The sequence below is a fragment of the Scyliorhinus torazame genome, chromosome 1 (genome assembly GCF_047496885.1).
Source record: "Scyliorhinus torazame isolate Kashiwa2021f chromosome 1, sScyTor2.1, whole genome shotgun sequence".
Classification (NCBI taxonomy): domain Eukaryota; kingdom Metazoa; phylum Chordata; class Chondrichthyes; order Carcharhiniformes; family Scyliorhinidae; genus Scyliorhinus; species Scyliorhinus torazame.
The window spans coordinates 103,072,530-103,097,527 of NC_092707.1; the positions used below are offsets into that span (position 1 = coordinate 103,072,530).

Consider the following 24,998-nt stretch of genomic DNA (forward strand, 5'->3'; position numbering starts at 1 on the left):
AGAGCGGACCTGGTGCTCCACACCCTCCGAACCAGCCCTTCCCAGTTCCTAGAGGCTCTTAACGCCATGGCCAATGGCTCTATGGCCAGAGCAAACAGTAACGGGGAGAGGGGACACCCTTGCCTCGTCCCTCGGTGTAGTTTAAAATACCCCAACCTCAGCCGGTTCGTGTACACACTCGCTACTGGTGCCTGATAGAGCAACCGCACCCTCACCAAACCCAAACCTTCCCAGCGCCTCCCACAGGTAATTCCACTCCACCCGATCAAAAGCCTTCTCCACATCCATCGCTACCTCCACCTGCTCCTTCTGAGGGCATCATAATAACATTTAGAAACCTTCGAACATTGGCCTTGAGTTGCCTGCCCTTAACAAATCCCATCTGGTCTTCCCCTATCACCCCCGGGACACAGTCCTCTATTCTTGTGGCCAGTATCTTAGCCAGCAGTTTGGCATCCACATTCAATAGAGAAATCAGCCTGTATGACCCGCATTGCTCCGGATTCTTCTCCCGTTTCAGGATCAATGAAATCGAGGCCTGCGACATTGTTGGGGGAAGGACCCCCTTCTCTCTTGCTTTGTTAAATGTCCTCACCAGCAGTGGGCTCAATATCTCTGAAAACGTTTTATTCCGCCGGGTAGCCGTCAGGCCCCGGGGCCTTGCCTGACTGCATGCCCTCCAGCCCCTTGATTATTTCCTCAATCTCAATTGGGGCTCCCAGCCCCTCCACCAGGTCCTCCTCCACCCTCGGGAACCTTAACTGATCCAGAAACTGCCTCATCCCCTCCACCCCAGCCGGGGGCTCCGACTCCTATAATTTACAATGAAAGTCCTTAAACACCTCGTTTACCTCCACTGGGTCCAGGACAGTATTACCGTCTCTACTCTTTACTTTACCTATCTCCCTGGCCGCTTCTCTTTTCCTGAGCTGGTGCGCCAACATTCTGCTTGCCTTTTCCCCATACTCATAGATCGCCCCCCTTGCCTTCCTCAACTGTTCCACTGCTGTCTCTGTGGTCACCATGGGGAAGATGTGGAGCCCAAACTCCACCTGTAACCTCCGTCGCTCCCTCAGTAGCCCCGCGTCCGGGGCCTCCGAGTATCTCCTGTCCACCTGGAGTATCTCCTCAACTAACCTGTCCCTCTCAGCCCGTTCCGCCTTTTCTCTGTGGGCCCATATCGAGATTAATTCCCCTCTGACCGCTGCCTTCAAAGCTTCCCAGACCGTCGCCGCAGAGACCTCCCCCGTATCATTTGTTTCCAGGTAGTTCTGGATGGACCTGTTAACCCGCCCACAGATCACTTTGTCCGCTAACAACCCCACATCCGACTTCCGGTTGCGGCGATGCAGAGCTAAGCCGCACATTTCGGCGGCTCCCGCTAGAACGGACTTTTGGGCTCTCCAGAGGAGCCCCAACGGAACTTTTTCGACAACTTCCCGTGTGGGAAGGTGAGGGCAGGGTCCCCCTTCCATAGTTTTACCGCTCCACCAGAAGTGGAGCGGTAAAAAAAGCGGCTTTGGAGCAGCGAAAGAAACGAGGGAGAAAAAACAAGATGGCGGAGGGCGGAGATCGAGCAGCATGGGAGCCGGAGCAGCAGGAGTTTCTCAGGCGCTGCGTGGAGGAGCTTAAGAAAGAGGTGCTGGCGCCACTGCTGACGGTGATCGAGGGGCTGAAGGAGACCCAGAAGGCCCAAGGGGTAGAGATCCGAGAGGTGTGGGAAAAAGCCACCGAGAACGAGGACGAGATCTTGGGCCTGGCGGTGAAGATGGAGGCGCATGAGGCGCTGCACAAGAGGTGGGCCGAAAGATTCGAGGACCTGGAGAACAGGTCGAGGAGGAAGAATCTTCGGATTCTGGGTCTCCCTGAAGGGGTGGAGGGGGCCGATGCCGGGGCGTATGTGAGCACGATGCTCCATTCGCTGATGGGTGCAGAGGCCTCTCCGTGTCCCCTGGAGCTAGATGGGGCTCATCGGGTCCTGGCGAGGAGACCCAAGGCCAACGAGCCGCCGAGGGCGGTAGTGGTGAGGTTTCATTGTTTCGTGGACAGAGAGTGTGTCCTGAGATGGACCAAGAAGGAGTGGTGATCCGAATCTACCAGGACTGGAGCGCGAGGTGGCAAAGAAGAGAGCTGGGTTTAATCGGGCCAAGGCGGTGCTCCATCGGAAAGGGGTGAGGTTCGGAATGCTGCAGCCAGCGCGACTGTGGATCACATTTCAGGATCGACACCACTATTTTGAAATGCCTGAAGAGGCTTGTACCTTTATTCAAACTGAAAAATTGGACTCCAACTGAGGGTCTGTGGTTGTGGGGGGGATGTCGGTTGTATACAGGGTTTTAACTATGTGTAAGGAATGTTCCACGGGTGGGGCAATGGATGGGGATGGGGGAAGAGATCTGATGGGGAGACGGTGGGGAATGTGGGCGTCGGTGCTGGAGGAAAGGGAGGCCCGGGGATGGGGGAATTGGGATAAGACCGCAACAGGAGCTGCGCCAGAGGGGGCGGGGCTGGCTCAGGAAAGCACGGGCTTTTTCCCACGTTAGGGAAGGCCGGAGGGGGGGGGATGGAGGAGCGCACACCGATTGCTGGGGAGGAGGAGGAGGGGGGATTCCCACACGGGGGAGGGGGGGGGCCAATGGGAAGCCGGGGTCAGCAGGTGTCAGCTGACAACAAAAACAAAGAACAAAGAAATGTACAGCACAGGAACAGGCCCTTCGGCCCTCCAAGCCCGTGCCGACCATGCTGCCCGACTAAACTACAATCTTCTACACTTCCTGGGTCCGTATCCCTCTATTCCCATCCTATTCATGTATTTGTCAAGATGCCCCTTAAATGTCATTATCGTCCCTGCTTCCACCACCACCTCCGGTAGCGAGTTCCAGGCACCCATTACCCTCTGCGTAAAAAACTTGCCTCGTACATCTACTCTAAACCTTGCCCCTCTCACCTTAAACCAATGCCCCCTAGTAATTGACCCCTCTACCCTGGGGAAAAGCCTCTGACTATCCACTCTGTCTATGCCCCTCATAATTTTGTATACCTCTATCAGGTCTCCCCTCAACCTCCTTCGTTCCAGTGAGAACAAACCGAGTTTATTCAACCGCTCCTCATAGCTAATGCCCTCCATACCAGGCAACATTCTGGTAAATCTCTTCTGCACCCTCTCTAAAGCCTCCACATCCTTCTGGTAGTGTGGCGACCAGAATTGAACACTATACTCCAAGTGTGGCCTAACTAAGGTTCTATACAGCTGCACCATGACTTGCCAATTCTTATACTCAATGCCCCGGCCAATGAAGGCAAGCATGCCGTATGCCTTCTTGACTACCTTCTCCACCTGTGTTGCCCCTTTCAATGACCTGTGGACCTGTACTCCTAGATCTCTTTGACTTTCAATACTCTTGAGGGTTCTACCATTCACTGTATATTCCCTACCTGCATTAGACCTTCCAAAATGCATTACCTCACATTTGTCCGGATTAAACTCCATCTGCCATCTCTCCGCCCAAGTCTCCAAACAATCTAAATCCTGCTGTATCCTCTGACAGTCCTCATCGCTATCCGCAATTCCACCAACCTTTGTGTCATCTGCAAACTTACTAATCACTTAGTAACTTACGGGAGTGTTATGGGGGGAGCAAAAGAGCTAGATATGGATCTAGCGGGGGAAGGGGGGGAGAGAGGGGGGGAAAATAGGGTTGCTGCTGCATTGGCCGAGGGGGAATTGAAAACAGAAGAGGTGGTCGGGGCGAGGGTTCCCCATCTGGGGGACTGGAGGGTGCGGGAGGCGCGGGCACGGGACTGGCCTAAAACAGGAGATGGCTAGTCGGCAGGGGGAGGGAGGGTGGGAAGCCCCCCAATCCGGCTGATGATGTGGAATGTGAGGGGCCTGAATGGGCCGGTTAAGAGGGCCCGAGTGTTCGCGCACTTAAAGGGACTGAAGGCAGACGTGGTCATGCTTCAGGAGACACATTTGAAGGTGGCAGACCAGGTCAGGTTAAGAAAGGGATGGGGAGGACAGGTATTCCACTCGGGGCTGGATGCGAAGAATAGAGAGGTGGCTATACTGGTGGGGAGGCGGGTGTCGTTTGAGGCCAAGAACATAGTAGTGGACAATGGAGGTTGATACATGATGGTGAGCGGTAGGCTGCAGGGGGCATGGGTAGTATTGGTAAACGTATACGCCCCGAACTGGGAAGATGCTGGATTTATGAAGCGTATGTTGGGGCGCATTCCGGACCTGGAGGTAGGAAGCTTGATAATGGGGGGGGGGGGATTTTAACACGGTGTTGGACCCAGCATTAGATCGTTCCAGATCTGGGACCGGGAAGAGGCCGGCTGCGGCCAAGGTGTTTAGGGGGTTTATGGACCAGATGGGGGGAGTTGATCCGTGGATATTTGCCAGGCCCCTGGCCAGGGAATTTTCTTTTTTCTCCCACGTACACAAAGCCTACTCCGGGATAGATTTCTTTGTTCTGAGCAGGGCGCTGGTCCCGAAAGTGGAGGGAACGGAGTATTCGGCCATAGCCATCTCAGACCACGCCCCGCACTGGGTGGAACTGGAGTTGGGAGAGGAGAGGGACCAACACCGCTGTGGCGTTTGGATGTGGGATTACTGGCAGATGAGGAGGTGTGTGGGAGGGTACGGGGGTGCATTGAAAGGTATTTGGAGGCCAACGACAACGGGGAGGTACAGGTGGGGGTAGTATGGGAGGCGCTGAAGGCGGTGGTCAGGGGAGAGTTAATCTCCATCAGGGCTCACAGGGAGAAGAGAGAGGGCAGGGAAAGGGAGAGGTTAGTGGGGGAGATTTTAAGGGTGGACAGGAGATATGCAGAGGCCCCTGAAGAGGGACTACTTAGGGAGAGGCGAAGTCTCCAGACGGAATTCGCCCTGTTGACCACAGGGAAAGCAGAGGCACAGTGGAGGAAAGCACAGGGGGCGACGTATGAATATGGGGAGAAGGCGAGCCGGATGCTGGCACATCAGCTCCGTAAGAGGATGGCAGCGAGGGAGATAGGTGGAGTCAAGGATGGCAGAGGAACTACGGTGCGGAGTGCGGTGAAAGTAAATGAGACATTTAAGGCCTTCTCTGAGGAGCTGTACAGATCTCAGCCCCCAGCGGGGGAAGAGGGGATGCGACGATTTTTGGACCAGCTGAGGTTCCCGAGGGTGGAGGAGCAGGAGGTGGCTGATTTGGGGCCGCCAATTGGTTTGGAGGAGCTGATTAAAGGACTGGGGAGCATGCAGGCGGGGAAGGCCCCGGGACCAGATGGGTTCCCGGTCGAGTTCTACAGGAAGTAATTAGACCTGTTAGCCCCGTTGCTGTTGAGGACTTTCAATGAGGCAAGGGAGGGGACCCTACCCCTGACAATGTCTGAGGCGATGATCTCTTTGACCCTGAAGCGGGATAAGGACCCACTGCAATGTGGGTCGTATCGGCCGATTTCGCTCCTTAACGTGGATGCTAAGTTGCTGGCAAAAGTGCTGGCTACGAGGATTGAGGACTGTGTCCCGGGGGTGATTCACGAGGACCAGACGGGATTTGTAAAGGGCAGGCAGCTAAACACCAATGTGCGGAGGCTCCTAAACGTGATAATGATGCCATCGGTGAAGGGAGAGGCAGAGATAGTGGCAGCTTTGGACGCGGAGAAGGCCTTTGACCGAGTAGAGTGGGAGTATCTCTGGGCAGTGTTGCGGAGGTTTGGGTTTGGGGAGGGATTTATCAGTTGGGTTAAGCTATATAGAGCCCCGGTGGCAAGTGTGGTTATGAATCGGCGGAGGTCGGAGTATTTTCGGCTGTATCGAGGGACGAGGCCCTGTCCCCCCTGTTGTTTGCATTAGCAATTGAACCTTTGGCCATGGCATTAAGGGAGTCCAGGAAATGGAGGGGGGTGGTCCGAGGAGGAGAGGAGCATCGAGTGTCGCTGTATGCAGACGACCTGTTGTTGTATGTGGCAGATCCTAAGGGAGTTTGGGGACTTCTCGGGCTATAAGCTCAATGTAGAGAAAAGTGAGCTCTTCGTGGTGCAACCAGGGAAGAGGGATAGACGACCTACCGTTGAGGAGGGCGGAAAGGAGCTTTAGGTACTTGGGGATCCAAATAGCTAGGAGTTGGGGGGCCCTGCATAAACTTAATCTGACGCTGCTGGTGGAGCAGATGGAGGAGGACTTCAAACGATGGGACATGTTGCCACTCTCGCTAGCGGGCAGAGTACAGTCGATTAAAATGATGGTCCTCCCGCGGTTTCTTTTTGTGTTCCAGTGCCTTCCAATAATGATCACCAAGGCCTTTTTTAAGAGGGTAGGCAGGAGCATTATGAGTTTTGTGTGGGCAAACAAGACCCCGAGGGTAAGGCGGGGGTTTCTGGAGCGCAGTAAAGATAGAGGAATCTGGGTGGCTACTATTGGGCAGCCAACGTGGTGATGATCCGTAAGTGGGTGATGGAGGGAGAGGGGGCGGCGTGGAAGAGGTTGGAGATGGCGTCCTGCAAAGGAACGAGCCTGGGGGCGCTGGTGACAGCAACGCTGCCGCTCTCGCTGACAAGGTACACCACGAGTCCGGTGGTGGCGGCAACGCTAAAGATCTGGGGGCAGTGGAGACGACACAAGGGTGCGATGGGAGCCTCGGTGTGGTCCCCGATCAGAGATAACCGTCGGTTTGTCCCAGGAAGGATGGACGGGGGGTTTCAGAGCTGGCATCGGGCAGGGATTAGAAGAATGGGGGACCTGTTCATCGATGGGACGTTTGCGAGCCTAGGGGTGCTGGAGGAGAAGTTTGGGCTATCCCCGGGAAGCGCTTTCAGGTACATGCAAGTGAGGGCGTGTGTGAGGCGGCAGGTGAGGGAATTCCCGTTGCTTCCGGAACAGGGGATTCAGGACAGGGTGATTTCGGGGGTATGGGTCGGAGAGGGCAAGGTATTGGCGATATATCAGGAGATGAAAGAAGAGGAGGAGGCTTTGGTAGAGGAGCTGAAGGGCAAATGGGAGGAGGAGTTGGGGGAGGAGATTGAAGAGGGTCTGTGGGCTGATGCCCTGAGTAGGGTTAATTCCTCTTCCTCGTGTGCCAGGCTTAGCCTGATATAGTTTAAGGTTATTCACAGAGCGCATATGACAGGGGCGAGGCTGAGTAGGTTCTTTGGGGTGGAGGACAGATGAGGGAGGTGCTTTGGAAGCCCGGCGAATCACGGCCATGTTCTGGTCGTGCCCGGCACTGGATGGGTTCTGGAGGGGTGCTGCGAGGGCTATGTCTAAGGTGGTGAAAGTCCAGGTCCAGCCAAGTTGGGAGCTAGCACTATTTGGAGTGGCGAAAGAGGCCAGTATCCTGGCCTTTGCGTCCCTGGTAGCCCGGCGGAGGATCTTGTGATTGTGGAAAGACGCGAAGCCGCCCAGTGTGGAAGCCTGGATAAACGACATAGCAGGGTTCATCAAGCTAAAAGCCTGGATAAACGACATGGCAGGGTTCATCAAGCTGGAGAGGATAAAGTTTGCCTTGAGAGGGTCTGCTCAGGGGTTCTTCAGGCGGTGGCAACCGTTCCTAGACTATCTCGCGGACCGTTAGATGGAGGTCGGTCAGCAGCAGCAGCAACCCAGCAGCAACCCGGGGGGGGGGGGAGGAGAGGGGGGCGATTCTTTCGGGGGGGGGGTGATATAATGGTGGGAGGGGAAAGGGTTTTTTCCTAGGGGCACTTGAGAAAGGAAAAACATAAACATATGGGAAAGTCAATATGTGCGGGAGGAACCCATTATACAAGTTCTGTATTATGTTGGATTGATATGTTTATGTCTTGCTCTGTTACTTTTTTCTTTCTTTTGTTACGGGGGGGTTTGAATGGTTGAAAATTTTTGTTGAAAAATTCTGAATAAACATTTTTTTTTTTTTTTAAACCCAAAAAACAACCCCACATCCAGCCTCCATAGCGGGCGTTGCCCTCTCTCCACACTAATCCGTAGATCCACCCAATGTGGGGCATGGTCCGACACTGCAATTGCCGAATACTCAGTATCCACCACCTTCGGTATTAGCACCCTGCTCAGAACAAAGAAGTTGATGCGGGAGTATACCTTATGGACATGTGAAAAAAAGGAAAACTCCTTCGTCCTCGGCTGTGCAAACCTCCATGGGTCTACTCCCCCCATCTGTTCCATAAACCCCTTCTATTCCTTTGCCGCAGCCGGCCTCCTCCCTCTCCTGCATTTTAACCGGTCCACTTCCGGATCAATGACTGTGTTGAAGTCCCCTCCCATGATCAGGCTATGTGACTCTAAGTCTGGGATCTTGCCTAACACCCGCCTCATAAATTCCACGTCACCCCAGTTCGGAGCATATATGTTCACAAGTACCACTCGCACCCCCTCCAGATTCCCACTCACTATTATGTACCTACCCCCCTTGTCTGACACGATTCACCCTGCCTCAAATGCCACTTGTTTGCTGATCGCGATCGCTACCCCCTGGTCTTTGAGTCCAGCCCAGAGTGGAACACTTGGCTAACCCACCCCTTCCTCAATCTGGTCTGGTCTGTAACCTTTAGGTGTGTCTCTTGTAGCATTGTCACGTCCGCTTTCAGTTCCCTCAAATGCACGAACACGCGAGCCCTCTTGACTGGCCCATTCAGTCCTCTCACGTTCCATGTGATTAACCTGGACAGGGGCGGAGGGGGGGCTGGCTTCCCCCCGGGCAGCCTTGAGCTCGCGCCCTCTGCTTCCTCGTGTCCCCACTTGGGCCGCCACCGTTCCCGACCTCCCATTTGTCCCCTAGTACCAGTTCCTCCCATGTCAGCATAGCAGCCCCCTCCCTCTCTCCCCCCATAGCAACAACACTATAAACCCAATCCCCCAAGTCAAGCTCCAGCTTAACACCTGCTCACCCCCCGCTGCGCTTCCGAGACTCAGCTGACCCATGCAGACTTGGTAGCTCCCGCCCCTGGCAGTAAGCAGTCTGTCTCCCTATTGTTTTCTCCTCTTCCCCCGCCCCCCACATGAATAAACATTTAAAAAGCATCACATTCCCCAGTATACAAACATCACAAAAAACAGTGAAGAAACAGTCACTTTCAGAAAAATAGTCACCCAAAAAAGCAGAACCAAATTCAAAGCCCATCCCCCCCTTTAACACGGTCCCTGCAAGACACATAGCCCATTATTTCACATAGAGCTACTTAAATTTATACAATCCAGCACCACAAATCGTCGCCACAGTACTTCTCCTAGGCTTAAGTGTCTTTTAATTCGCCTCCAGCTTAATTTCTTTAATAAAGGTCCATACTTCGTCTGCCATTTCAAAGTAGAAGACCCGTTCCTCATGTGTGACCCACAGATGGGCTGGGTACAGCATCCCGAACTTCACCCCCTTCTTAAAGACGATTGTTTTTGCCCGATTGAACCTAGCTCGCCTCTTGGCCAAATCCGCTCCCAGGTCCTGAGAGATGCGCAACTCACAATTCTCCCACTTGCTGCTCCGTTCTTTCTTGGCCCACCTCAAAACGTGTTCCTTGTCCAGGAATCGGTGAAAACGTACGACCATGGCCCTCGGCGGCTCGTTCGCTCGGGGCTTCCTCGCGAGGGCTATGTGCGCTCTGTCCAATTCCAGGGGCCGAGGGAATGCCCCAGCCCCCATCAAATTCTCCAACATGTCTGTCACATAGGCCCTCGCAACCGATCCCTCACTGCCTTCAGGGAGGCTGACAATTCTGAGATTCTGCCTCCTGGACCTATTCTCCTGCATTCTTTTCTGGCGGTGATTCATGATCCCCACCTTGCTTTCCAGCACGGTACACGTACTCGGACAACTTTTGTTCCACCTCCTGGATCGCTCTCCCGTGGGTTTCCTGATTCTGAACCACTTGATCAATCGAAGCCTTAATCGTGTCCAGCGTGTCCTTCTTCAGCTTGGCGAAGCAATCCAAGAAAAACTACACCAGCTGCTCCGTCGACCACTGTGTCGTCTCCCCACGGCCCTGCTGCCCCGCCATGCTCTCCCGTGTTACCGCTCTACTTGCGTCTCCCTTATAGGACTTTGTCGTCTCACACGGCCACTTGTGGTCCAATTCTCCATACACCGGAGGGGGATTTCTCCTTACTGTTTCACTCTTCACCGATTTATCCAAAAAAATCCGGGGGAAAAAGGTCCAAACGTCCGTTACAGGCGGGAACTATCAAATGTGCGACCTACTCCTCCATGCTCGCCACCGGAAGTCCCAAGTGTGATCTGTTCTTGATTATATTTCCATGAAGTAACAGCAACAAATCCTTTAATTAAATAAATCTGGACTATTAAAGCTAGCGTCAGTAATGGTGGCCATGCAACTATCATTGATTGTTGTAAACACCTGTCTGGTTCACCAGTGTCCCTGGTCTGGCCTACATGTGACTCCAGTTCCACAGCAATGTGGTTGACTCTTTTTTAAAATTTAAAGTGTCCAATTCTTTTTTTTTCCAATTAAGGGACAATCCACCTACCGTGCCCATGTTTGGGTGTGGGGGTGAGACCCATGCAGACACAGGAAGAAGGTGCAAACTCCACACGTGTGACCCGTGGCCGGGATCGAACCCGCGTCCTTGCCGTTGTGAGGGAGCAGTACTAACCACTGCGCCACCATGCTGCCCTCAAAGTGGATGACTCTTCTGTGCCCTGTGAAATAGCCCAGCAAACCACTCAGTTCAAGGGCAACTAGGGATAGACAACAAATATTGGCCCTGCCAGTGACATCCACATGAAAGAATAAGGAAAAGGATATTTTCATATGATAGTAGCTAAGAGTCCAGGCTCTAGTGTTCTGACATCTGTTGATGCCCCCAAACAAAAATAAAATTGGAATGATAACCTTTGGAAAAGTGCGCTGTTTGTGGTGGGAATTATTTTTGAGAGTCTAATTAGCTTCAGCCAAATTGAATGCACAGCTGAGATTGTTGAGGTTTCTTTTGCACTTTAGTTACACTAATCTTCTGTACGGTAGCATAGTGGTTAGTACAATGGCTTCACAACGCCAGGGTCGCAGGTTCGATTCCCGGCTTAGGTTACTGTCTGTGCGGACTCTGCACGTTCTCCCCGTGTCTGCGCGGGTTTGTTTCCTCCGGGTGCTCCGGTTTCCTCACACAGTCCAAAGATGTGCAGGTTAGGTGGATTGGCCATGATAAATTGCCTATAGTGTTCAAAAAAAAGGTTAGGTGGGGTTACTGGGTTGTGGGGATAGGATGGAGGTGTGTACTTAGGTGGGTTGGTCTTTCCGGTGTGGACTCAATGGGCCAAATGTCCCCCTTCTGCACTGTAAATTCTATGTCTATCTGTGAAGATAACGGTCCTGCTTAGACAATGCTCAGTTTGGTGTTTCACTCTTCGTATGTCAGCATGCTTCATTATCCTTCCTTGTCTTCAGGACATGATGGTGATGTGCTTGGTGTGTATGGAACTACAGCTTGATCAATGGCTTCTGACAAAGTCTAAGAATACCACAGGTATGAAATACCTACTTTAAAGGCGCAGTGTTTTCTTCAGACTAACAATTGGTTAATTGCAGTCGTCGGTTTGTTTCTCTTATTTACAATGTCAGCTCAGTTCAAATTATCCTTGAGCTTCCATTCTTCTTCATTCCAATGACTGGGTATAGAGTAGCTACTGTAATTTTCAATCAAAGTGATCAAGGCAGGATGTTACATCAGGAGTGATGGTGTTTATTGTTGTAATACCTCAGTCATATTTATGAGTTGGACATTGAGTCGTTATGTGTTCCGTGGTCTGTCCTGGTGATCAGTCTCACACAGGAGTGTTTTATTTTCCATTTGTTCATCAAGTATCTACACTTGTCATGGTTTGCACAGATGGGGGTTAGGGATGCCCATAAGCTTTGTGGAAGGTTGGAACCCTTTTGTATCAGGGTTTCATGAGGTGCTTGTTCATGATTTTGATTTAGTTCCTCCTGTTTTATTTGGTGGCCCTATTTATTTTCATAGGGAGTCCCTTCAACTGTAACTCGATGTGATGTTCACAAACTGTTGAGTTTAAATTGATATTTTTATCCTTATTCTGATGAAATTGCTTTTATTGATAATCACAAATTTCATTACCTGCATTTTTCTGACTGCAATTTTCTTGTTGAGTATACTAAGAAACTAACCCATATAGCCCATAAAAGGAACTTTACCCGATTGTAACGTCCCCATGGGTTGAATCTAAAATGGCTTGTACTTTGACAAAGCTTTAACAAAGAGTCATCGGACTCGAAACGTTAGCTCTTTTCTCTCCCTACAGATGCTGCCAGACTTGCTGAGATTTTCCAGCATTTTATCTTTCGTTAATGGCTTGTACTGTTCTAATTAGGCTGGCATTCCTTCTGATGGCGGTACCGAGGAAAACTACTTCACATTTGGAATGTGCTCAGGGAACGACTTCCTGCTTACACTTAACCTGTGTGTTTGATTTTTTTTTTTTCCAGTTTCCCCTCGGAAATGTACTTCCAGCAACACGGCCGCGCAGTTAGGGCCAGATTTTCCAGGAAGCCATTATTTGGGAGATCTTATTCAATTAGCCTTCACTTCTTCACAGAGGGACCTGTTCGAGAATGACTGGCTTGTGTTTGTGGTCCAGGTGTATTGGTTGAAAGCCAGATTCATGGCATTGCAGGTTTGTAATTGTGAATACAAATACATAGAACATACAATACAGAAAGAGGCCATTCGGCCCATCGAGTCTGCACCGACCCACTTAAGCCCTCACTTCCACCCTATCCCCATCACCCAATAACCCCATCTAACCCTTTTTGACACTAAGGGCAATTTAGCATGGCCAATCCACCTAACCTGCACATCTTTGGACCGTGGGAGGAAACCGGAGCACCTGGAGGAAACCCACACATACACGGGGAAAACGTGCAGACTCCGCAGACAATGACCCAGCCGGGAATTGAACCTGGGACCCTGGTGCTGTGAAGCCACAGTGCTAGCCACTGTGCTACCAGGCTGCCCAAGGACTACAAGGAAATAGGGCTGCTTGTAATGAGAGTTGGGCAGTAATCGTTTCTTAATTGTCAGATTGTAATTAAAGGGGAAGGGGTGGAGAATCATTTCTGCAGTTGAAACATTTTCATTATAAAAATTCCATTAAATCAAGGAAAAAGTGTTCAGTGTGTTGGAGTTAAGGAAAACATGAGAACCATTTCCTTTTGCTAAATAAATCTGGACCCAGTTTTCTAGTGGAAGTTCAAAACTGTCTTTAATTTAGGATGATTGGCTGTTCCCAAAGGGACTGTGAGGACAGTGGGTGCAGGGTATAAAAAATGTAGTGCATACTTTCCAGGGATCAGGGGTTAATTCATGTCATAGGTCAATGTAGATACTTTCATTCTGTATCTGACCATGCTATACTTGAACATGGAGGTATGGATGCTCAAATGAGTAAAGTATTTCCCTCTTTACACCAGTCCTCATTTTTAAATAAATTAACATTTATTGTCCTCTGTTGGAATACCAGTCTGAATCAGACCATTATTTTTGTATTGTTTGTAACATCCTAAGTTATTTTTCTTAGGGAGTAGTTTGAGATTTTGAGTTCTTTCTTTCCTGTGTGCAGAGATCCAAAGAAAACAGTCATGAACAACAGAAAGTTAAAGTGGATGATTGTGTATATTTTGCAATGCTCTGGTCCCGTAGGCAGGAAGCAAAGAACATCTTAAGGACCATTCTTTCTAATCCACAGCTGTTTCCTTAGTATTCTCCATGAGCCGTTTGATTGTTATTTGGAGGTCTGACACATGGGGTATTCCTCAATTTCTGGAGACCAAATGGGATTTTTAGTTTGTGTGGATTTTAAACCGTGAAGCTAAACATATAGCAACCATCCATGACAAACGCTAGTGTGTTCTTTTTGGTTGTTCAGCTTTAATATCGAACTTTTGACTCATTTGGGCACAACAGGAGGAAATATTTTTATAGTTAATATGACTTGTATAATTAACAGCACAGTTACTAATATTGATTTTTAAATTCTGCTTTAACATGAAAGGGTTTAAATGTACAATAATTTGTATTCTTTTCTCCCTTCCCCACCCCTGTACTCTCAAATGTTCTAGGAGCTGTGCATAGTTTATGTAGTTTGTTTTTAAATCAGCCACAGTTTTGCGGTCTTCAAGTGTTCTGTGTCCTTTTCACTGTTGAGTTTCCTGAGCCCTTGGGGAACCCACACACAGCAGTAGCAGTACAACTTAGTTCTGGAAGCCTGAGTTAAATATCTTAACAAAACATTCTGCCACTCCTGAGCCCTGGGAAACATGACACTGGAAAAAAGGTAATGAGTACATAAATGGTGGTTTGGGAGATGTGTGACAAAACCACAATGCCACCACCTCCCCAAGTGGCTAACATCTGTCTTGAGCAAGTTTGAGCTTCCGATGTGTAACTCCAAATCATCTATATACACTCCGAACAAAACTGGGAGTAGCATTAATGCCCGAAGAATAATGGTTCTAACCGTCGCCAATCTGAGCGACATCCATTTATCCTAATACTCTCTCTTGCCCATTGACCAACTTTTAAATCAATGCTGTTAGTACCATTCATAACTTTCTTAACCAATGTCCTATGAATGTCAGTTAATTCAGTAAATTTGTCAAGCTTACCTTGCCTTTGAGAAATCCATGCGACTGCCTTGATTAATCCAGCTAATTAAATAGTTGCTAGTTTAATCTCAAAGAATGAATGGATAAATTTTTGATAGGACTCTTGGCATTTTCCGATCCTTATTTTACTTTTCTTTTGCATGTTGAGATGGCAAAATAGGCAATATATACTGTTGTCACATAATCCTGTCTTGAAAGTTAAGCAGTGCAAAGCTCATTTCTTTGTTTCTGCTGCTGTAGAATCAATATAAATATAGTACTAGATTGAATTCCAAGTTCTGACCATGGCATAACCTACCTCTTGGTGGTAGACAACTTGTGCTCAAAATAGAATGGTGAAAGATAAATGCTAATCCAGCAGCCTGCTGCCCATCACGTTACGCATGTTTATAAATTTCAATGCAAAGTAGAGTGGCAGCAGCGCAAAAAGACCTTTTGTTTTCGTAGAATCTCTACAGTGCAGGAAGCGGCCATTAGGCCCATCGAGTCTGCACTGACCCTCCGAAAGAGCATCCCCAATTCCGTAACACCACCTAACCTTTGGACACTAAGGGGCAGATTAGGGTGCCAATCCACCTAACCTGCACATCTTTGGACTGTGGGGGGAAACCGGTGCATATGGGGAGAAAGTGCAAACTCCACACAGTCATCCAAGGCTGGAATTGAACCTGGGTATCTGGCACTGTGAGGCAGCAGTGCTAACCACTGTGCCACTGTGCCGCCCGTTTTGAACATAATACTTGGGGGCTTGGTAGAGAGCCTGAACTGTTACACATATGGAGTATGCAATGCTTTGCTTTTCTGCTTTTTGCTGTCAACGTCAACATTGTGAGCTCCTAGATCAAATATTGTGCAGACCAGGAATGGCATAAAACCTCCTGTCCTATACCTGTGAGCCTGCAGCTAATTGTAATGAATAGGTATGTACTATGAAATGTACTTAGAACTGAGTTGAGTTTCAGTCTTTTTGAGGGAGGTGACTGAGGGTCTGAAAAGGGTGTTTGTATATGAGAGGATAATGTTACAATGCACTCTCTCACCCTTTCCCCCCACACACCAATTTTATGTTTCACTATATTATTTTCGCAGGGAGATATGGAGCAAGCTCTGGAGAGCTATGATATCTGTACTAGTTTGTTTTGCAGTTCATTAGGAATTAAGTTGGGAAGCAGGAATAGTGATGGTTTTACTATCAGGCTACCAAATCTACATGTGGATTCTGCTATTTCATTGGAGGAGGTACAGATATTTTGCTTTTTACACTGAAAATATTAAGAAAAATACCTCGCTTTTTATGCGTTTGGGTATGGGCATTGGCGTGATAACAATATCCCCTTGTTACCTGAGTGCTCCTGTGTAATGTACTACCTGCTTGTCAAGGTAACAGACTTTCTTTTCAGCCTCTGCCAGTCTACGACCACTGTTATTGCCATTCTTTGAGGTATCTATTTAGCAGCAATGGCCTGGGTTAATTGCGCCTCCTGCCCTCCCCATCGTTCCCCAACAGATTTTGCTTTGTTGGCTGTGTTAATGGAGAACTGTTATACAAATTTCTTTTTAAAACATTTCTGCTCGACTTATAAATGGACAATCAGCCAACAGGACCATAAACATTCATTTTAACCATTGATGTAATCTTGCGCATCAATTTGTCTCATTAATAGTGATGCAGATTCCTGGGGAGGCAAAAGACTGAACAGAACAAAATTGGACAATACTTTGTGCCCCGGTCAGATTCTCAATTCAAGACACTACTTGGAATCCTTTGATTTCCCTGCAGAAGTGTGTACCCCACCATTATCAACTCCCAGCATTAACCTGCATGAGGTGCTCATCAACTGCCCAAAACAGGAAGATACCCAACCTCCTTTTGACTCTCCATGTACATGTGGACCTGCAGCAGTCCCTTGTGTGTTTGTATGGAGCCCAAATCCAACACAAGCCGAACTGGTATGAAAGCAAATACTACGGATGTTGGAAGTCAGAAAATGCTGGAAATACTCACCAGGCCTGGCATTATCTGTGGAACGAGAAACAAGAGTTAATGGCTGGGATTTTCTGTCCCTGCCGTGGCAGGTTCCCCCCACGGTGGATACAGAGAACCAGTCAAGGGTCCATCGACTTTAGCGGCACCGGTAAATCCTGCCCAACGTTTCAGAAGGCGAGCTGAGATTAGGGATTTGCGTAATGGAGATTGTGATTCTGCATCCACGTTTCATTATTCTGTTTGTTCTTCTGTGCTGTACATCACAGGGAGTGGCACCTGAATTTTTAAAATTTGCCTCGAAAATGTGCAGTGATTCTATATGGGAATTTTGCCATTGAGTATTATAAATTCTGAAATGTTACAGTTTAGAACCCATCTTGTGCAGTTTATAGTTTTGTTGTAACATTTCCAGTATCTTTTAATTTGAACTTCATTCCTACCTCCGTGGTCCGCCTGCGGCTTGTAGTGTTTTTAATGATACTATGTTTTTTGTCTCTGCTTATGCCAGATTGATAAAAAACTCAAGTCACTGGAGAGGTGTCAGTCTCTTGAGGAAGTTCAACGGCTGTATGAAATGGGTGACTATGACCAAGTTGTGAAGCTGTTGCGACCCACACTGAGCCTTGGCGCAATTGGCAGAACAAAGCCCCTAGAGTTTGTTGCATCTATCCCTGAACGGCCTGCTCAGTTGCTCCTATTGCAGGTAATCCTACTGTTTTTGTTGGATGTTCAGGAAGGAACTTGTTGCATATTCAGGTAGAAAGCTTAGCATTTTGTCCAAAGCAATGATGACCATAAAAATGATTTAACAAATTAGTCTATATCCAGCCTCCTTTTTCTATCTCATATGCAGTGTGGACATGCAGCACCCCAGTCGTAAATAGAAGACAGAGTCTTCTATGCTGTTGAAGTGGATTGCTTGATGGGAAAACTTACCTGAGAAATTGGCCAGTTTGGGCTTGGTCCTACCTGGGAGTTGTTTTGGGTGTAATAAAGTTTAGTCACGCTGAGAAGTCCTGAATAAATTTAAGTTTGGTGAATAGAGCAAGGTGGTTCATGTAGAACAACGTAGTTTTCACCGGTTTCCATGCTGATAGCATTGTGGCAGTATTCTTTTCGAATGTACTGGCTGTAGCTTCCAGAGATGAGGTTACAAAATAATATAGCCATAGATGGGACAGTGGTTTTACAAATTGATATCTGGAATAGACACAGTGATGTAGGGATATACTGGTATCCATTAACCAAACAGCTCATCCTTGCCTCTGACTACTATGTAGAATCCAAAGAATCCCTACTGTGCAGAAGGAGGCCATTTGGCCCATTGAGTCTGCACCAGCCTCCTGAAAGAGCATCCAACCTAGGCCACTCCCCTGCAACTCCATACCGCCATCTAACCTGCACGTCTTTGGACACTAAGGGACAATGTAGCATTGCCAATCTACCTGACCTGCACATCTTTGGACTGTGGGAGGAAACCAGAGCACCCGGAGGAAACCCACAGAGATACAGGGAGAACATGCAAACTCCACGCAGACAGTCACCCAAGGCTGGAATTGAGCCAGGGTTCCTGGTGCTGTGAGGCAGCAGTGCTAATCACTTGTGTTTTTGCATTTATGCTAACTGTGGATGTTCAAATCAGAATGGAAAACAATCTCCTTTCCCTTTCCCTGATCACACATAATTCCAAGGCTTGATGAATGATTTCTTACTCACTTTTTTGTCAGGACTCCCTACTAAAGCAAAAAGATTACAGGCAGTGCCTGGAGTGTTCTGAAGTTGCACTAAATGAAGCCATTCAACAGATGAACAATGTTTCGTCCTCATCCTCAAAGGAAGAGTGGGTTTCAACAGTGACTCAACTGTTGACTGGGATTGATTTCTCCTTGTCTTCGGACAACACTATCCTGGAGGAGCAGTCTGTAAACCCTTGTTTCGTCAGGTTCGCCAACAATCTCATCCAGGTAAGCAGGTGCACCTCTTTCAATACACCATTCCACACAGCTATCTTCTATTAGAAGGATGTTTTTGCCCAAAATGTGATATGTGCTCACTTTGGAAGTTTACTTCACAGTTGTATTACTTTTGAAAGAAAAGAAGGATAGGCACGGAGAGTATCTAGAATAAGTTCGATAAGTTGGCAACAAGAGCCACTCCTGTGCAGAACTAAGGGAGTACTACACTGTCTGATGTTGTATCTGTCCAATTCAGATACTTCAACCAGCTCCTTAATCAACGTTTACCCAGGTGTCTTTATTTATGAGGAGATAAAAGTACGGACACAGATATAATGCAACACACTTAATTAAATATAGTTAACGCGGAAATTACCCATTATATATACAAGAAACACCCAGGATTCGACTATACTACCCGCAAAGGTGGTTTGGTATGCTGTAGGTCCGATCTCTGAGTGCCTCTGGTTCCTCTTTGCGAAGGTGATTTTTGCTGGCTGTTTCTTCTTTGCTTCTTTCCTTCCTTCCTTCTGGTCTGGTCAAGGTCACCTCACATACCAAGTCTTTGTTTTGAGTCTTCGCTCCCTAGATGTCTGGAATGCCTATTTTTATCCCTAGGGCACCACCCACCTCCTTTTCCACTTGCCCTTGGCCTTCAGCCAATGGAGTCTCAGGAGGCAGGGTCTCAGCACCCAATGGTCTAGTTGATGACCTGTTGGCAGGGCGCCTGAGCCCACCCAAGGAGGAGCAATAATCACTTGATGGGGTATCAGGAACCTTGGACAATAGGCCAATGCATCTCAAATAGGAGCAATAATTACTTGACGGGTTATCTGGGGCTGCTCCAGACATGCCCCGGCAGCCTGTCTGAGTTCTGTATATTCAGATTCTGCAGGCTTCTTGCTGGAGCAGACTGTGGTTTTAATTTAAAGTGCCCAATTCTGTAATTTAGGATATCCAATTTAATCAACCTTAAATCTAGGCCCTGATTATATTACCACTCTGAGGTGCTGTCTTTCAGACTAGATGCCAAACTGATGCTTACTTGGGTAAATGTAAAATATCCTATGGCACTATTTGAAAAAAGGGCAAGGGGTTACCCCCGGTGTCATGACCAGCCTTCCCGTACCAGCCTACCCGAACAGGTGCCGGAATGCGGCGACTAGCGGCTTTTCACAGTAACTTCATTTGAAGCCTACTTGTGACAATAAGCGATTTTCATTTAATTTCATTTCATGACCAATATATATTCCTCAATTAGCATCACAAAAAAATGATCTGATCGTTATTGGATGCCTCACAGTGCCAGGGACCCGGGCTCAATTCCCGCCTTGGGTGAATGTCTGTGTGAAGTTTGCACGTTCTCCCTGTGTCTGCGTGAGTTTCCTCCGGGTGCTCTGGGTTTCCTCCCACAGTCCAAAGATGCGCAGGTTCGGTGGGATTGCCCATCCCTATTCACTCTTCAGAGGATATGGTGAGCTGCTGCTACCTTGAACCACTGCAGTCCATGTGGTGTGGGTGCTGCTACTGTGGTGTTAGGGAGGGAGTTCCTAGATTTTGACCCGGTGACAGTGAAGGAACAACAATATATTTCCAAGTCAGTATGGTGACTACTTGGAGGGTACATTCCAGGTGGTGGTGTTAGCATGTACCTGCTGCCTTGTCCTAGATGGTAGTGGACATAAGTTTGGAAGGCGCTATCTGAGGAATCTTAGTGAGTTCCTGCAGTGCATCTTGTAGATGGTACACTACTGCAACTGTGCATCGGTGGTGGAGGGAGTGGATATTGGAAGTGGTGGATGGGATGCCAATCGAATGGACTGCTTTGCCTGGATTGTGTTGAGCTTCTTGGGTGTTGTTGGTGCTGTACTCATCCAAGCAAGTGAGGAGTATTGCATCACACTCCTGAGTTGTGCCTTGCAGATGGTGGACAGGCTTTGGAGAGTCAGGAGTGAGAGGAGGGTCAGGGGTGAGTTGGACCCTGAAGGATTCCTAACCTCTGATTTTCTCTTTGCAATGTCGCCAGCATTGGTGGCTGTGCCTCCAGCTGTCTAAACCCTAAGCTCTAAAATACTGTCCCTACACCTCTCCTCCTCTGAGACACTTGTTTAAATGACCAAACCTTTGGTCACCTGTCCTGATCTCCACCTTTTGCTTGGACTAATTTCCCCCCTCTCCCATTCTCCCGAGAAGTGCCTTGCACTATGTTAAAGGCACTATATAAATCGAGTTGTTGTTCCATGAAGTCACAGTTCATTAGCTGGATGGTTCCATCATTTCTCATTCAATGTGGCAATTAACTTAAACACCAATGTGCAGGGGGGAATTACATGATGTGAGCCCGGGTGTGGCTGCGTTTTCACAAGCTCTGACTGCTCCTCTTTTAATCCACCTATTTTATCATAATGCACATCCCATTATTATTATTTTTGGGGGATCAATATCTTGCACTATGTCCCTGGATGATCCTGGCTAGAGTTTGGTGATGAGCTGAATTAAATCAGGGAGAATCCTTGTTTGATTGAGGAGATCGGAAGTGGCTGGGGTGGAGTCCAGTTTGCAGTGGCGGTTTTGCTGGTGAACGGGCCCACGCCTCGTTAGTGCTGTTTGCATCAGGATGATGACTGTCGTTTGTGAATGATGTTTTGGATGAGGATTTTGGTTCAGTGGTGCAGAGGTTTTGGTGCTCACTTTGATGAACTGCAAAGTATCCTTGAGAAAATAAAGAGAATCCTGATATTTGATAGAGCAATTTCCCTGATAGGGCTCGCCGTTGGTGCTTGGAAATTCTGCTGCATGGTGTGTCTGTCCTGACTGACTCGGGGATTAGGGGCTGGACAAAGAATGTTTGTGAGCCTGCTCTCTTTCGACAGCCCCCCTCCCAAGAGTGGTTCTTCTCTTCGGTAGTGGCTGATGTGATTTTGCTAGTGTTGGTGGGGCTGGTGTGAGCCCTAGATCTGGTTAGTGAAGAATGGGGATGGTTGGGTAGCAGGTCTTGGTGTGTCCTGGGGATACTGACTGCTTTGTGCAAGAATGTACTGGACTGGGCCAGATTTGGCCCTGTGGCTGGTACCCTTTGCCCCACTCTTATGTTTACGACGTCCCTTCTCGAAGGCACCAATAGGGATATCCTGAGAGCACTCCTTAGTGTAGATGAGGGGTGAGGTTGATTCAGGCTTTGATTTGTTGTTGGTATCCTGTTGTCCCCTTATGGTTGGGATGTTACTTGACTGAATATGCAACCTTTTTCCCTTCTTTGTATATGGTGCTGGGTGTGCGCCAGAGAAATATGGACCTGTGGTTATATCCTGCTCCTCTTTATCCTGAGATCTTCTACTCCTATCTCGATTAGGTTGTTGGGAGACGCTGACCATACTGACTATTATCCAAATTTATAGCTGCTGGTCCTCTCTGTATATATGTGTGGAATGATGATCGTTCTGTACTGAGCCTGAGGTTGGGGATATGTTGTTGTTATAACCTGCCTACTTACGATTGGCTGGGGACTAATGACTATCCCACAATCCTATGGGAGTATGAACTTCCCCAATGAGGGGGGCGGAGAAACTCCTAGTATAAATAAGCTGGCCAGTTCAGGAACCAGGAGGAAGGAGAAGGTAGCAAGGGAAGTTACTGCTACGGTTATATATATATATATATATATTGTTACAGTAAATAAACGTTATTATTTTGTATCCTTAAAACTCGTGCTGGATTCTTCGTGGCCCTTACAAAACTGGCGACAAAGATGGGATGTCGGAGCAAGAGCATTTGGAAAATCTGGAGGCTGTCCTTAGACGCCTTTCGGAGGCTGGAGTCCGTTTACGTCACACAAAGTGCGTATTTCAGGCAAAAGAAGTAGTCTACCTAGGTTATCGGGTGGACCGCGAGGGTCTGCACCCCGTCGCAGAGAAGGTGCGTGCAATTCAACATGCCCCCACCCCGACTGACACTTCGCATCTTCGTTCTTTTCTCGGTCTCGTAAACTATTACGGGAAGTTCCTCCCCAATCTGGCAACTACGCTGGCCCCCTTGCACCTGCTGCTAAAGAAAAATCACACCTGGGTTTGGGGTCAGCCGCAAGAAACCGCTTTCCGGCGGGTAAAGCAACAATTGTCGTCGTCTGGGTTACTAACCCACTATGATCCGGGAAAGCCTTTGCTCGTCACATGTGATGCATCCCCGTATGGTATTGGGGCTGTCCTGTCCCACAAGATGGAGAACGGGGCCGAGCGACCGATAGCTTTCGCTTCCCGCACATTGACTGCAGCGGAGAAAAAGTACGCGCAGATCGAGAAGGAGGGCAGTGGTTTTCGCGGTGAAACGCTTCCACCAGTATGTGTACGGCCGCCATTTCACTATCGTGACTGATCATAAGCCCCTGCTGGGACTCTTCAGAGAGGATAAGCCAATACCGCCCATTGCTTCTGCACGGATCCAGCGCTGGGCTTTGTTGCTTGCTGCATATGAGTATTCTCTGGAGCACAAACCAGGTACGCAGATAGCAAATGCTGACGCACTGAGCCGATTGCCTTTATCGACCGGCCCCATGTCGACCCCCACGCCAGTGAGGTGGTTGCAACCCTAAATTTTATGGACACCTTACCTGTCACGGCATCACAGATCCGTGAGTGGACCCAGACGGAGCCAGTCTTGTCAAAGGTTCGGCACATAGTCCTGTATGGTGGGCAGCATTACAGCTCCCAGGCGAGTTGCGGGCATTTTCCTCCAAGCTGTCAGAGTTCAGCGTGGAAGACGGCATCCTCTTGTGGGGGACGCGTGTGATTGTCCCGGAAAAAGGCCAGGAGCTGATATTATCAGACTTGCACAATGGGCATCCGGGCGTGACCAAGATGAAAATGTTGGCCCGGAGTTATGTCTGGTGGCCAGGCCTCGACACCGACATTGAGAAGGTGGCCCAAAACTGCTCCATTTGCCAGGAGCATCAGAAGCTTCCGCCGGCCGCGCCCCTACATCACTGGGAATGGCCAGGGCGGCCTTGGGCACGCTTACATGCAGATTTCGCAGGCCCTTTTCAGGGATCCATGTTCCTTCTACTAATTGATGCCCAGTCCAAATGGCTAGAGATGCATAAGATGCAGGGGACAACGTCCTGCGCAACAATTGAACAGATGCGTTTATCATTTAGTACGCATGGCCTCCCTGAGGTGCTGGTCACGGATAATGGCACTCCATTCACGAGTGAGGAGTTTGCTAGGTTTACAAAGATGAACGGCATCCGCCATATCCGCACTGCCCCTTACCACCCAGCTTCAAATGGGTTGGCAGAGCGTGCAGTGCAAACATTCAAAAGAGGCCTAAAGAAGCAGTCTTCCGGATCAATGGACACGAGACTGGCTCACTTTTTGTTTACGTACAGGACCACCCCCCATGCAGTGACTGGGGTAGCTCCCACAGAACTCCTAATGGGCCGAAGACTTCGCACCCGCCTTAGTATGGTCTTCCCGGACATTGGCGCAAAAGTACGCCGCACACAAGAACGGCAGGGACAGGGATTGTCTCGGCATCGTCCGATTCGGCAGTTTGCGCCCGGTGACCCAGTATTCGTGCGGAATTTTGCTGGTGGTGCCCAATGGGTTCCTGGTGTAATCTTTCGCCAAACGGGCCCTATACCTTACCAAGTGCAAGCCCAGGGTCGTCTCCAGCGAAAACATGTAGACCACATCCGGTCCAGAAGATCATCCCCTCAAAAGATTCCCCGCCCCCGGAGCTCATTTCAACAGCCGCAGAGACCAGAGACAAGGGAAGGTAGTCCTCAAAATCTTCCACTGGTGCCTCACTCGAAGCCTGCGCAGGTCGTTACGGGACCGAATGGAGATAGAGACGCTGACATGACGGAGGCAGCAGACTCTGACTCCGAGATGGAGAGACAGGATGAATCAGAGGGGGAATCCTCGGGTCCACAGGCCGTGGATGTACAACCGCGCCGTTCATCACGGAAGCGCCGGTCTCCGTCTCGTTACACGCCGCCTGATCCAGCGCCGCGTGCAAATGGCGTCCGGCCTGCGGCCAAACGAGTTTGACGCCTTCCTTCGCCAGGGTCTTCGGTGGATTCCTTGGACTTTGGGGGGGAGGGATGTTATAACCTGCCTACTTACGATTGGCTGGGGACTAATGACTATCCCACAATCCTATGGGAGTATGAACTTCCCCAATGAGGGGGGCGGAGAAACTCCTAGTATAAATAAGCTGGCCAGTTCAGGAACTAGGAGGAAGGAGAAGGTAGCAAGGGAAGTTACTGCTACGGTTATATATATATATATATATATATATACATATATATATTATAGTAAATAAACGTTATTATTATTATTTTTAAAAAATATATATTTTATTGAAATTTTGTTTCCCTGAGCAACATTTTTCCCGCTTACAAAACAAGCGAAACGATAACAGTAACAAAACAGAAATTTTTAAACTTTTTA

The 24,998-nt window shown here is 48.8% G+C and overlaps 1 protein-coding gene across 5 annotated transcripts in view; it reads left to right on the forward strand.

Annotated features, from left to right (window-relative positions):
- The window catches only part of cabin1 (calcineurin binding protein 1), an 807,975-nt gene that overhangs the window by 77,849 nt on the left and 705,128 nt on the right, over window positions 1-24,998 (forward strand). For all 5 annotated transcript variants that reach the window (XM_072499122.1, XM_072499139.1, XM_072499102.1 and 2 more), the window contains exons 12-16: window positions 11,377-11,455; window positions 12,433-12,620; window positions 15,700-15,849; window positions 17,106-17,300; window positions 18,325-18,561. In XM_072499122.1, coding sequence (XP_072355223.1) covers window positions 11,377-11,455; window positions 12,433-12,620; window positions 15,700-15,849; window positions 17,106-17,300; window positions 18,325-18,561 — 849 coding nt within the window. The remainder of the gene's footprint in view (window positions 1-11,376; window positions 11,456-12,432; window positions 12,621-15,699; window positions 15,850-17,105; window positions 17,301-18,324; window positions 18,562-24,998) is intronic.